This window comes from Leguminivora glycinivorella, chromosome 22 (genome assembly GCF_023078275.1).
Source record: "Leguminivora glycinivorella isolate SPB_JAAS2020 chromosome 22, LegGlyc_1.1, whole genome shotgun sequence".
Classification (NCBI taxonomy): Eukaryota; Metazoa; Arthropoda; class Insecta; order Lepidoptera; family Tortricidae; genus Leguminivora; species Leguminivora glycinivorella.
The window spans coordinates 3,589,062-3,603,930 of NC_062992.1; the positions used below are offsets into that span (position 1 = coordinate 3,589,062).

Below are 14,869 nucleotides of genomic sequence, written 5' to 3' on the forward strand. Positions count from 1 at the left end.
ATGACGACTTTTGTGTCAAAGTGACAGTCAGCAATGTCAGATTCCAAATTGGTCACTAATTTTGGAATCAGCAGCCCCTAAAACCTATTTTACGACACCCATGACGACTTTTGTGTCAAAGTGACAGTCAGCAATGTCAGATTGAACATTGGTCATTAATTTTGGAATCAGCACCCCCTAAAACCTATTTTACGACACCCATGACGACTTTTGTGTCAGAGTGACAGTCAGCAATGTCAGATTCCAAATTGGTCATTAATTTTGGAATCAGCACCCCCTAAAACCTATTTTACGACACCCATGACGACTTTTGTTTCAGAGTGACAGTCAGCAATGTCAGATTGAACATTAGTCATTAATTTTGGAATCAGCACCTCCTAAAACCTATTTTACGACACCCATAACGACTTTTGTGTCAAAGTGACAGTCAGCAATGTCTGATTCCACATTGGTCATTAATTTTGGAATCAGCACCCCCTAAAACCTATTTTACGACACCCATGACGACTTTTGTGTCAAAGTGACAGTCAGCAATGTCAGATTCCAAATTGGTCATTCATTTTGGAATCAGCACCCCCTAAAACCTATTTTACGACACATGACGACTTTTGTGTCAGAGTGACAGTCAGCAATGTCAGATTGAACATTAGTCATTAATTTTGGAATCAGCACCTCCTAAAACCTATTTTACGACACCCATGACGACTTTTGTGTCAAAGTGACAGTCAGCAATCTGAGGTACTACATATTCGTAATCTGAAAGTAATCAAGTCAATAATTTCAGTTATTTTGAATCGACTATGATTCCGAATTATTGGTAATAGTAATGATTGTATAGATGATTAGTGATTCCTTTACATGTAATGGTAATTTACCGTTTCACTTGATTACATTACAAGTAATCTGACACCCAGTAGTGTCAGATTACAAAGTAAAATCAAGTAATCGTGTAATCCGGAATCGATTACGATTTCCCCATCTCTGGGTTTAGTTATATGGTTCATTGGTACTGGTGACCACCATCTGGCTCCATCATCAGACCCTGAGTACCACCTCTTGTCAAAGGTCTTGTTGAGACGAACCCAACGAGCCTAAACACGAAGTCGTTTACTTACATGGTTCACTGGTACTGGTGACCACCTTCTGGCTCCATCATCAGATCCCGATCACATTTTTATCATCACAACGTTGTAATACTTTAACATTTAAACATAACAAAGTATTACAAAAGCAAATATTTACGGATCTAGGATCAAATTCGTTGGTCGCTGTTTACACACACACAATGCGAGGATAGCCCGTGTAGAAACAAGGCGTCCGACCCACACAACAATAAATATTCTCGACGTTTGCGATGAAAACTCGGAGACCAAAGCGACATACGTCTTACCTCCTCGAGCTCCGGCGCGGCACTGAAATCGCAGGCGTCCGTCGCCGGTAAAATAGCGACAGGAAGGCTAGTTTTCAAAAAATTGGCAAAAAATCATGATAAAATATTATAACGACAAATGGATAACAGCAGTTTAAGCACATTGTGCAGATTATTTATATACTAAAATAACTTCGATAACATGTAGATTTTCGGAGAAATGATCACTTGTTTCGATGTATTTTCAAGACAAAATTGAGTTCGTTTTACTTTCAATTTCTCAATTTCAAAGGATTAAATGATAAATATTGTTTAATGGGCCTTAAGTACAAGATATTTGGAACTTAAATTTACCTCATTTATGAGAGTGATCTTATCAAATTGTACATAATAAGAGCTCCGAATTATGTGCTTCACGCGGTTTTTCCTAAACGAGCATCAGAAAAACAATCATTACTAATTGAAAAAGCTTTTTTTTTTTCATATGTTTTTTATTTAACCGACAGTTAATAAGATGTTCTAACTGAAACAAGTACTTTCACTGTCTTTTAGTATGAGTAAAGTGTACAATTTTGTCGATAAATATTGTGCATTTTACAATATATCGCCTTTTTTTGTCATAGCGCTCGAAATTAACATGGAGTCCCGCTACGCAGTTGTTTCAACTCATAAATACTGCTATTAACTGATTGTCTTTTGGATTCCATTGAGTCTATCTTAAGTAAAAATCTACTTTGGGTTGGTCTTGAAGTCATGTTTGTAGTAAGCAAAAAATGTCTCATATTCATAAACATACTCTTTGGTACCGGCCACATCAGAGCTTCGCGTGTCTCGGGGCGCGCAACGGACGTCCGCGCCGCTTGGCGGCGCGCCTTACGTCCTTCCTATACAAAATGTACTGAGGAGACGCTTTTTGAATTACACTCAGGTGGCGTGGCGCGGACGTCCGTTGCGCGCCCCGAGACACGCGACGCTCTGGTGTGGCCGGTCACTTTGATGGCAATCATTGGACGATTAGCGTACTACATCCACGGTTCTGAATAGTGTCAAAATATGACAATATTTTGCTCATCAGCGCATCCTGCGCAACTGTTATATTTCATTGATGGCCATATTGGTTTCAATTCTGTGTGACAATAGTTAAGTCCAATTTCATGTCATCTAGCCAATTCTACAATCACTGACGATCCGTGGCGTATCGTAATTACCTCTACATTAAAGCTCTTTCATATTAGTCCAAAGAGAGCGAGAGAGAGAGCGTCAAGTATCACACTTTCAAAAGAGCCTTGGATTTTCGAGCTATAAAACAAGTGAGTGTCCCTTTTACGATTACATCCTAAAACCGAGGGGCATTTTGAGTTCTCACTAGCTATATTTTAGCTAGGCGTCCAGTCCACTTGTCCGTATCGTTCGCATCGGACGCATTCGACTCACGACTACGACTCACTTGTGTGACTTACAAACTCTCTGAGGACGCCTAGCTCTAAATTAGACTTACTAGATTAGAGGGTCTGTACTAAAGTTTATGTGTCCCTGGTCAGGTGGTGGCGTCAAGAGCGAGGTGCGCAGCCCCGGGCTGTGCGAGGCGGACGTGGCGCTGTACGGGGAGACCCTGCCGTACGACCAGTCCACGCTGCCCTACCAGTATTACAACAGGTAACCTACAAGTTTATGCTACCCTGGTCATTCTCGGTACATTGATACACCAGTATTACAAATATTACAATGGTATGCCACCCCATCGTCCATTTTCACCACCGTCACTCTGGGTGATCTAGGTGTAAACATTCATGCGCCCTTGGTAATTCTGGGTGATCTGGGTGCACTATTACTACTCATATCAATATTACAACATTTACAACAGGTAACCTTAGTCTCTACTACTCTGGTCATTTTCGGTGCACTGATATACCAGTATTACAACAGGTATGCCACCCTGGTAAAGACCAGAAAGCTGTAGATATAATACACGTTGGATAGGTGGTTATCCATGTTACCCTGGTGTCCCTGGTAATTGTGGGTGCACTTATACCAGCCAGATCACCTACACATCCAGTCATCTATGCTACCCTGGTCATTTTGGGTGATCTGGGTGAACTGATATTACCGTCCATCCACGTCCATCACAGTACGTAAACAAAGCGCATGCAAACCGAGACAATAGAGGTAAATTAAATTAAAATTGACGCCACCACAATATTTACGACAAAACAATTTCCCCGATTACCAGGAAAGTATAGAAATGTTCAATCGGGCGGATAGGGCTTGCAACGTAATCTGTCGCCGAGTTGGCTTCAGTTTGAGGTTGAACGCTCGGATTTGAGGAAGCCCTATATCTGCTGACGTATTTCACAACAGAAACTTTGCATCAATGAGTGACAATGAAATCGGTCGTTTACCTTCCTGTTTTTCCAGTAGGTATATTACTAGTATCTACTTCACTTCCTACTAAGGACTGGGGTATATAATTAGGTACTTTTCACGCTACTACCATTCTGGCTAACTTACCTTAGATTAGACAAAAGCTTATTAAATTTATTAGTTCTTATCTACATATACGGTCTAGGGCCTTAAGTATTTTACTGCATTTTCTCACACCGCCTTCGTTTGTCAACAGTATGCAGCAATATGGCGGCGGCAGCGCGGCGTCCTCGTACGTCGGCTCCACTCTGTACAACCAGCCCTACACCGCGTACCCTCCGGCGCACAACTCTAATAACAGGTACCATATAACCACGACAAGTACCTAGTAGCAGATACGTCGGCTCCACTCTGTACAACCAGCCCTACACCGCGTACCCTCCGGCGCACAACTCTAATAACAGGTACCATATAACCACGACAAGTACCTAGTAGCAGATACGTCGGCTCCACTCTGTACAACCAGCCCTACACCGCGTACTCTCCTGCGCACAACTCTAATAACAGGTACACATATAATCTCCGGCGCACGACAGCTCTATAACAGATACAATACCTCCACGACATGTGCCTACTGCCTAGTAGTAGATATATCAGCTCCACTCTGTACAACCAGCCCTACACCGCGTACCCTCCGGCGCACAACTCTAATAACAGGTACAATATGCCCTCCGGCTCACAACGTCAGCTACAAAGGCCTTCAGTGTTGCCACTTTTTGATTACAATGTTGCCACTTTTTGATTTGCCAGACTGTAGTAGTACTGCCTGCCCTACACCGCGTACCCTCCGGCGCATAACTCTAATAACGGGTACAATATGACTACAAGCACCGATGTAGGTACCTTAACGCTAACGTAGGTTACAGTAGTACGAGTATAAATTTAATATGAAATTTAGTCTAGAGAGACACAAAGCGTGTCGCTGTCGAAGCGATAGGGATAGTGACCTTGAGCTAATTTTACATCTCCATTTACAACACCGACCTGAAAACTTAGAAATACGAGTATATTTTTATCTTTATGAGCTAACATAATGTTGATTGCAGGTCGTCGTGCAAAGCGACGCCAACGTATCTGAGCTATGGCGTCGGCGGCGTTGGTTCCGTCGCGGGTTCGGGGTTCGGTGCCCAGCCCTCGCCATACTACCCCTCCTATAATGGAAGCCTCACACAGACCTTTCCTCAGCAAGTAAGTCTATACTTTCAAGTCAAGTCGGAGTACACCGATTTATGAAGAACTAGCTTTTACCCGCGGCTTCGCTCGTGTTGAGTTCGAAAATTGCGAAAGGCTCCACACAAAATTCCACTCCCCCATTTTAGAGAAGTGGGGGGTTAGAAAGAGACAAAAAGTAGCCTATGTCACTGTCCATCCCTTTAACTATCTCCACTTAAAAAGTACTTCTGATGATGGCCGCAGTCGTCCTACTCGGTAGTCACCGTGCTGTTGCAAATTGTTTCCTCTTACTTCTTATTATCTCCTAGTACCTTAGATACTAGTTTGTTAGAATTTGACATACTTACGTAGTCATAATTTTACCTCTTTTGTGCTTCTGATACCCTAGTAAAGAGCATGTTAATTTTAACGATAGTTAAATTACATAGGCGGCAACCCAGCACCAGCAGGCCCTTTTGGACTTGTTATACCAATAATACCTTAGTCCTGTGAGCCTAGCATACTAGTATGATATATAGCACTAGTTTAATATAGTTTAATTTATATAACGTGGAAAAAGGACGCACCGACGCGCGATAAGCTACATAATTATATCACGCGACCATGCTTTCCCACCAGTAGGTGCGATTTTCATCTTATTCTTATTTCAAACAGGACTACAGCAGTTACGCCAGCAGCTACGCAGAGCACAACGTCGCTCAATACAGCGGGTACTACGCGACGCCAAGCTACTCTCCCTACCACGCCGTCAGTTCGCCAAGCAGTAGCGGCAGCGCGGGACACACGTCGTACCATCTTGGCGGCGCGTTATCAGGTGAACCTCCTTGGTTTTCAGACCTCCTGGTAGTTGGTGGAACTTGACAGTGAAACTCCTCAATGTCAAAGACACAAAAAATGTGTTGTTTATGTGTTGTTGTTGTGTTTCCGGTGACCGGTCCACTTGAACCTAAACTCAAATTACTCTATTGCACAGTACAAAAACACATATACCTACTCGTAAACACCGAAATTCAAAATAAACTAACCTTAGTTCCAAAACACCCTAAAAACAAAACGAATTTATCTTGATTATGTACTACTCCAGCATCTTGTTAGTTGTTGTTGTTGTTGTTGTTATTATTGAAGGCCCCAGTGGACGACAATTAACACACATTACAGGGGACTAAAATTTTAGCTTCGCTTCATGTTTGTACAGATCAACTTTCAACTTCCGAGGCAATAATCGGTATCCTAGAATCAATTTGCTGAATTTTTGAGCATTCAAGATCACATTTTAATAGGTGGCGAACATGGCTATAAAAAAAGTGATTTTAAAAAAAGTGATTAAAAATAATTGCACGTCGACTGTACAAATCTTAGTACTGGCAGCGCCATCTCGTGTTGAGTAGCAATATTAGGAACATGCTTAGTAGTTATAAAAATACAACATAGAGGGCGGGTTGGTAAAGCGTATGAGTTATTTAATGCATTAGCAAGGTTATTATTGTATTTCAATTTAATCGTTAATTACTTAATTGAGAATAATATTTAGTGAAAATCTAGAAAAGAAATTGAAGTATGAAAATAAAACTTGGCTGTTTTCATGAGGTTTTCAGGTTTTCATCAGATTTCGTTCGTTCGTCCAATCAGAACTATGCTGTTTCGTTTATAGCCAATGACAAAACAATACTTGGTTTAAATGGCCGCAATGTTCTCGTTGTCAAAAAAAACTTGTTGCTAATGTCAGTTTCCGTATCAAACAAAACATTGATATTTTATTTTATTAGCTCTTAATTTATTACAGAAAGTGTAGTAATTATACATAAATTAGGTATTCACAAAAAGTGTCTAATCATCAGATTTATTTTACACAAAAATTGACGACACTGCATCACGAAACTGGCACAAATACGTAGTTTAATACCGTGGCTATAGTTGTAAGACTAGCAAAATGAATAAAGAAAATGAAATGCACCCAAATAAACGTAGAAAAGTGGAGGAAAGTGATGAAGAAAGGTATAGCGACCACGACGATATATATTCAGATGACTGGCCAGATACAGACAGCGAAAATGGTAACGACATTACAACTTACTTTTTGCCCTTATTTGTGAATGTTCCTGCGCTCAAAATTTCTCTCTTAGGTCACATTTTCGTTGTATTGAATAAAAAGGTCACCAGTTTTCTGACAAGTATTTATTCAACTTAGTGACTTAGAGATATCTAATTTGTGTTCTAAATTGTAAGGGTATAATTTTGTTTTGTTTCTATCAATGTGCCAAATACTAATTTCAATTTCAATTTAATATTGTTTTAGAGTCACCATCATCAATGCTTCCTTCATTAAATGACAACAATCCTCTATCACCGATCAAAAATGAAATACACGCAGCAAGCCGGAGATGCAGAGAAAACTCTGGGTAAGATACTGTTGCAAAATGTTTGCTTACCAAATTGTATTCTTCTTTATCAACTTGATCATACCTCTATGGTTGATTGAATGACTTCATTTATCATTAAGATAAGATAATACCACCTATACCACATTCAAATCTGAAAGAAGTAAAAACCAGGAAATCAAATTTATAATAACTGATTCTATTGGTACACATCCCAGTGCTGGGCACAGGCCTCTCTCGAGTGTGACTGCTCTGGCTATAGTCCGTGAAATAAGATAGTTTCAGATTTATCAGAATTCTTGCATCACCCACCGAATTTACCCAGTGATTTCTCTCTTTTAGCAGACATTTTGATCAATCAACTTTTATCAGAATACTAATGAATTTTTAATGATCTTACCAAGGTTCATTCATTATTTACAACCTGTATCACTGGCCGTCTCTTTGCTAGTGAATGATATCCTACATAATCAAAGTATGTCCAAGAAAACAACTTGAGAAACTGTTTGTTTTAGTGAAAGCACAAGTAGAACCCGAGGCAGGGGTCGACGGAACACATCATCTTCACCAGCACAGCATGTTCCTGAGCCCGCCACGGACCGGGTGTTCATCTGGGACCTGGATGAGACCATTATCATATTCCATTCGCTGCTCACAGGGACTTATGCGACAAAGTATAATAAGGTATGTTTTTCGACGTCCAAACTTTTCAAAAATGTGTGGGACAATTTCGACAGGGAGACAATTGCAAGTGATCGATTTTCTTTCCATGTTTTACAATGTTTGCATTATTTAATAGAATATCCAGTATCCACCCTGTTATATACGTGGTTAGTGGAAACATGCGGAACTCAACTTACTAGTGTAATAATAGAATAAATGGATCAGTTACAATGGCCCCCCAGTCGAGATTTGCCCTGCTGTACCTTATACATATTTTCTTCGTTGCCCAAAGATCATGAACTTGAAAGGAATTAAATGCACAAAAACAGGGTTTTTTGTGCTTTAAATATTTTATTGTAAAATAAAATGTACGTTTGTAATTTCAGGATACACAACAAATAGTACAGCTGGGATTCAGAATGGAAGAGATGATATTCAGCTTGGCTGACACACATTTCTTCTTTAATGACGTTGAGGTAAATATAACTAGTTTGTAAATTTCTCAAAAATATTGCAAAATTTTGTATTTTCACAACCTTTTATGCAACCTCTTGTGGTCAAATCTTGCAATCTAAATTAGATTGTGTGTTATTCTTGAGTTGATCTATCTTTATAACTACCTATGATCACCTCCTGTGTCCACTCAGTCCTTTGCCACAGTATAATTAAAGACATGTAACTCCGTATAGACAGATAAAGTCTAAGAAAAAAACTTACCTCAAAACCATACAGAAAAAGGTATGGTGAGTTAGATGGCGATACACCTTTGGGGTACGCTCGGCTAGATGGCGCTAATATTAATATTTGTTATTTTAACACATATCAAGCTAAGAATATGGGCCAAATTGTCAAAACTGAGGTTCAAAAGTTTTTAGCCTGTGTCGAGAGATGGCAGTCTATGCACTGTGATTACACATTTTACTTTGATATAATAAAAAGTACTATAGTATAGTAAGGCTACTCCCGTTGAAAGTGCCACTCACCCGCTCCCCGCTGAAAGTGCCTCCCACCCGCTCTCGGTTACCTCACAGTTACCGCCTGCTAAATACGCGACTAGTCAAGCTGTCATCTCACTCATACAAGCATGGTACGCGTTCACCTACACGAGCTTAGATGTGTGCGTAGGATCGCGCCTCTTTCATATAATGATCGCCATTGCCCGAGATGTGCCAAGAGCATGAGTTAACTTTTAACCCTATTTCCCCTCAGGACTGCGACCAGGAGCACATAGACGCGGTAGCGGCTGACGATAACGGGCAAGACTTATCCGCGTACAACTTCTCGTCGGACGGCTTCCACGCGGGCGGCGCGGCGGGCGCCGCCCCCGCGCTCTGCGCGCCTGGTGTGCGCGGCGGCGTGGACTGGATGAGGAAACTGGCGTTCCGATATCGGAAGATTAAGGATACTTATAATAATTATAGGAATAGGTATGTATTAGTCCGTTTTCACATCATCAGATCCAATATCGGATGTCGGAAGTATTTCAATGGAAAAAATCCAAGATGGCGCCTATAATGTATATCGGATCGGATAATGTCGAAGAGATTGCTTTTTAGCGCTAAGCCCACATTTCATTTTTATGTGTTCCATTAAACAATACATTTATTTTAAAGTTGTGTCGTAATTCTTTATGACACAACTTTAACTTTACATAGTATTATCATCATCATCATATCACTCTTATCTAAATGATTATAATTTCAAATAAGAATGTTGTGATTCTTATAACCGCGTCTGCCTGCTAAGCCGCGGTCCTGGGTTCGAATCCCGGTAAGGGCATTTATTTGTGTGATGAGCATGAGCACAGATATTTGTTCCTGAGTCATGGATGTTTCCTATGTATAAAAGTATATATTTATCTATTTAAGTATGTATATCGTCGCTTAGCACCCATAGTACAAGCTTTGCTTAGTTTGGGGCTAAGTTGATCTGTGTAAGGTGTCCCCAATATTTATTTATTTATTACTAGCTTTTGCCCGCGGATTCGCACGCGTTGAAAAGAGACAAAAGTAGCCTATGTCCCTTCAACTATCTCCACTTAAAAATCACGTCAATTCGTCGCTCCGTTTGGCCGTGAAAGACGGACAAACAGACACACACTTTCCCATTTATAATATTAATATGGATAATCTTTTTATTGAAATACAATGTTATTAATATTGTCTTCGGTTACCGCGATAGTTACTCATGAAATAAAACTATGGAAACGGATTAAATCGCGTATAATGAATTTAAAATACATCCCGACGTTTCGTACTCTAAATTCATTATACGCGATTTAATCCGTTTCCATAGTTTTATTTTACAATGTTATTGTTATTCATTTCAGTGTGGGAGGCTTGCTAGGGCCAGCAAAAAGAGAACAGTGGTTACAACTGCGGGCAGAACTCGAACAGGCTACGGACAACTGGCTAACATTGGCTTGTAAATGCCTCAACATGATCAACTCAAGGTATTTACACTAATTTGACAATTAAATAAAATAAAATTTCAATTAAAAAAAAAACGGAATCTAAATCGGTTCACCCGTTCGAAATCTACGATACCACAGACGGACAGACATAACACCCCGTTGTTTTTGCGTCGGGGGTTAAAAACTACATTCAACGCACGTACATAACTCACGCATGTATTCCAATAAGGGGTAGGCATAGCACATGAAACTGCTCAAGTTTCAGAGACACCAAATAAGTACCTAGTCGAACTAATTTCATAACACACTTCCTCTTACCTGTGTGGCAGGTATCTGTCATTGAGTAAGTTTAAAAGGCCGAGCTTCCTCGAGGCCCTTATAACATACGAGTCAAGCAACCCCGTTTTTTTTTCTAAAAAACTTATTTTTCAGGGAAAAATTCGCAAACCATCACCCAAGTTTTTTTCTAATTTAACATATTTTTCAGGGAAAATTGCGTGAACGTCTTGGTGACGACGACACAGCTTGTACCAGCGCTAGCCAAGGTGCTGCTGTTCGGGCTTGGAGGCGTGTTTCCTATTGAGAACATCTACTCGGCCACCAAGACTGGTCAGTATTCGAGAATATTACAAGATTTTATTCAGTTATTTCAAGGACCATATAATAAGGAACTTGACTGTAGTTAAAAATAATAGTACATTACGATACAAGTGCGTAAAAAAGGAAGTTCGAAACGAGTGGTGATAAGTTAAAACACGACCGAAGGGAGTGTTTTAAATCTACACGAGTTGCGAATTTCCTTTTCGCACGTGTATCGTACGACGTTTTTCAGTACATATGATCTTCCGAAGTTTCGACCTGGCATATAATGAACCACTTCTCGCACTAGTGCGTGAAAAACGTCGTACGATACACGTGCGAAAAGGAAATTCGTAACTCGTGTCGATTTAAAACACCCCCTTCGGTCGTGTTTTAATTTATCGCCACTCGTTCCGAACTTCCTTTTTTACGCACTTGTATCGTAATGTACCATGTAATGTAATGTACCATGCACGAAATAAAGCATCTGATAATTATAATAACAACATGGACACGTTATTTTTAAATCCAATTCTATTTAAGAAGTCAGGTAGAAATATAGTATAGAGTTGACCGTGAGGTCACTCAATTCAATTTCATACAAATTCCATATTAGCAAGTCGTTCAAATTCGTTTTGGCAGTTTTTTAAAAAGAAGCTGATTTGACTAGGAGGCAAGTAGCCTATACGAGACAGACAGCCCATACAAAAAAGTGTACCCCTGAAATGTATGATTAATAAGTTTTTTGCAAAAAATTCATTTTTGGCACAAGCTTTTATCGCCGACTGTACCTTTCTTTCAACAGTCATCTACTGCCCTCCGAGACATTTCTAAAAACCGAAATTAACTTCATTTTCAGGCAAGGAAACATGCTTCGAGAAAATCAAACAACGCTTCGGCGAACGCTGCACGTACGTCGTTGTCGGCGACGGCCAAGATGAAGAGGCGGCCGCCAAAGCTAAGAACTACCCCTTCTGGCGAGTCTCCTCGCATTCGGACATAGCCGCACTGTACAACGCGCTGGACATGGGCTTCTTATGATTTCTGCGCGCCTGGTACACGATACGGTTAGGTATAGGGAAAATGTGTCATTGTTTTGGAGAAAACTAGAAGATTAGTCTCATTTTGACATTACAACACTTTAGAGGCGAGTTTGGAATCTTAAGTTTCTTGGTACTCATCAAGATAAAGGAAATTTTAAGAGAATGTCACCAATTTGGTGAAAACCAAAAAAGGAAGCCCAAGAAGAGAAAGCAAGGCAAGGCCAAGAACTACCCTTACTGACGAATACCAGCAAGCGAGCATTATCCATGTTCAATTTTGGGTATGCGCATATTGTTGATTAAAGTAAAATAAATACCGAAGAATAGCAGCCAAGGCCAAGAATGGTTAGGTTGGTTAGGACTTAGGTATAGACAAAATGTGTCATGAGAAAATTAGAAAATAGAAAATACCATCCTAACTCGTTTTATTTTGATACAAGAGCACTGTAAAGGCGTGTTTGGGAGTTTCTTATGATTTCTGCGCGCCTGGTACACGATACTTTTAGATATGAGGGAAATGTGTTACCGATTTGGCAGGAACTAGATACGGACTAGTGGTTTGACATTGTATGGAACATTATTTTATTTATTTTCATGTTTATGAAGTTGGTACATCAGTACATCTACATAACATAATTGAATTTAAAAATTGTGTCTAAAATTTGTTGGCGCCGGACGACTGTAAAAATGTGTCATAAATTTAACAGGGAATATACGGTCTAATTGTTTGCATCAGTGCTTCAACAATGTGGAACTCTGAGTATACTGAGTATCTCGTAAATTTAAGACACCTTTAATATCTTCCCCATAACTTCTGTGGGCCTGGTACACAAGTTACAAGATTATAAGGAAATATTGATTTTCTCGCCGCTCTTGTTCATTTCTGCGCGCCTAGTACTCGAACTACGTAACATTGCAGAAATAGAAATTGAGAAATTTTTACTCAACTATGTGTTTATGTACGATAAAAAGGTATACTAATTTAATTGCATATTAAGAACGAACAAGTACGTTGTAAAGACAGCTAAAAGATCTGTTATAATTTTGTAAGATACAACTATCATATCATACGTCATATAAGCCGTGGCCGCGACTTTACTCATAAGTACATTATTATTATTTCTAGTATCGGAGTTTGCGGTCACCGTACTAGATATTATTTAGTTTTAAAAGCTCAAAGTCAGCTCAAAAACTTATAAAAATAAATTTAAACTTTTTTTGTATATATTTATTAATATGTATAGTAGAATTCTCTGAGGAGAACTACGAGTCCATTCCTATTTAGTAAGTTTATATTCTATTTGTACAGAGTTTTATTTTAGTGAAAGTGTAGGAAATGTTTGAAGATATACGTGTTCTGTTTCTGAGTTATTTCGATGTTGCTTGAGACCAGGAAATAATAACGATTTCTGATCTGAACTTCATACAAAATTGTCAACAAAATTGAAATAGTGACTTAAATAAGTCCTTATCAGCTCGGGATATATATTTCTATAAAAATATCAGCATCATTATTTCTATACATTTTGTGTCAATGTGTTGAATTCTAGTCAAAAATCCCACTTTGCCGCTTATCTTAGGAATACCATTGGAAAGCGTCTATGGCGAGCGACATTGGTGTCTTTTGGAAGCGATACGAATTATCTTTTATGTACCTACTTACGTCTTATAAATCTCGCTGTAGCACCGAGGCACGGTCTCACCAGACTTTTGATCCGGAGGTCGCGGGCTCGTACCGGGTTTTTCGGAACTTATGTGCGAAATGTCATTTGATATTTTCCAGTCGCTTTTCGGTGAAGGAAGACATCGTAAGGAAACCGGACTAATTCCAATAAGGCCTAGTTACCCTCCGGGTTGGAAGGTCGAATGGCAGTCGGTTTCGTAAAACTAGTGCCAAATCTTGGAATTAGTTGTCAAAGCGGACCCCAGGCTCCCATGAACCGTGGCAAAATGCCGGGATAACGCAAGGATGATGATGGTGGGACCAGTGTCTCAAGATATAATTTCTTTACGACGAATAAAACAATCGAAATCTTTATTATTTTCTGGTTTCTGATGTCACTGTAAATCTGTTGCAACAATGCAAACGACATCTACATCTGCCAACTCATGCGCTCCTGGTGAATGAGAATAGTGCATCTTTCACTGTGAATTATTTGCATCTTATTTTACAGTTTACGCAACGAAAGTTCAAGGTCTAATTTTATACGATTATTGCTATATTATTGCATAGTTTTAAATACTAAGTTTGGACTGCCATTCATGTGTTTCAAAGTAGCCAAAAGACCACGAGAGATCTATAAGAACTTTCTATTTTAGTACGACTACTACCGGTGACTACCAGCATAAAGAAGTGATGATTTCTGTACCTTGTCGCTTTAAATCGTTTAACAATTTCGTAAGACATTTCAAACAAGACGTTAGTATGACAAGGTGCAGAAATCATCACTTATACCGGTGACTGTAGAAACTTTTTGATACTTTGAAAATAAGTCACAGCAAAATATGCTTAAAGGTAACCTACCTATTTGCATTCTCAAATACATGAAAAGTTACTAATTTGTGATTATCACACTTACGTTAAGATTTATTAAGGTACAGCGGGGCAAATACGACTGGGACCTAACAAATTTCGATTCAAATTTCGACTACTCGATTTTTTTCCATGTCTTGCTAATTATTAAATACAATGTCCGTCCACTGGTCATATATGGCACACGTTTTCAGTGGATGTATATGGAGCTCCAGTTAAAAGTGTGGAACATGGAAAAATTTGATCAGTTAAAAAATGTGTCCCCCGTCTAAATTGCCCCGCTGTACCTTACCTGTT

At 39.4% G+C, this 14,869-nt stretch overlaps 1 protein-coding gene across 1 annotated transcript in view; it reads left to right on the forward strand.

The window, feature by feature from the left end:
- Nucleotides 1–13,770, forward strand: part of LOC125237909 (eyes absent homolog 2) — a 55,110-nt gene extending 41,340 nt beyond the window's left edge. Inside the window, 11 exon segments of the mRNA XM_048145145.1 lie at nt 2,911–3,025; nt 3,987–4,091; nt 4,837–4,978; nt 5,618–5,777; nt 7,260–7,362; nt 7,857–8,025; nt 8,391–8,480; nt 9,214–9,431; nt 10,334–10,456; nt 10,905–11,026; nt 11,856–13,770. Of these exon segments, the coding sequence (XP_048001102.1) occupies nt 2,911–3,025; nt 3,987–4,091; nt 4,837–4,978; nt 5,618–5,777; nt 7,260–7,362; nt 7,857–8,025; nt 8,391–8,480; nt 9,214–9,431; nt 10,334–10,456; nt 10,905–11,026; nt 11,856–12,037 (1,529 nt within the window). The 3' untranslated portion in view covers nt 12,038–13,770.
- Nucleotides 13,771–14,869: the final 1,099 nt, after the last annotated feature.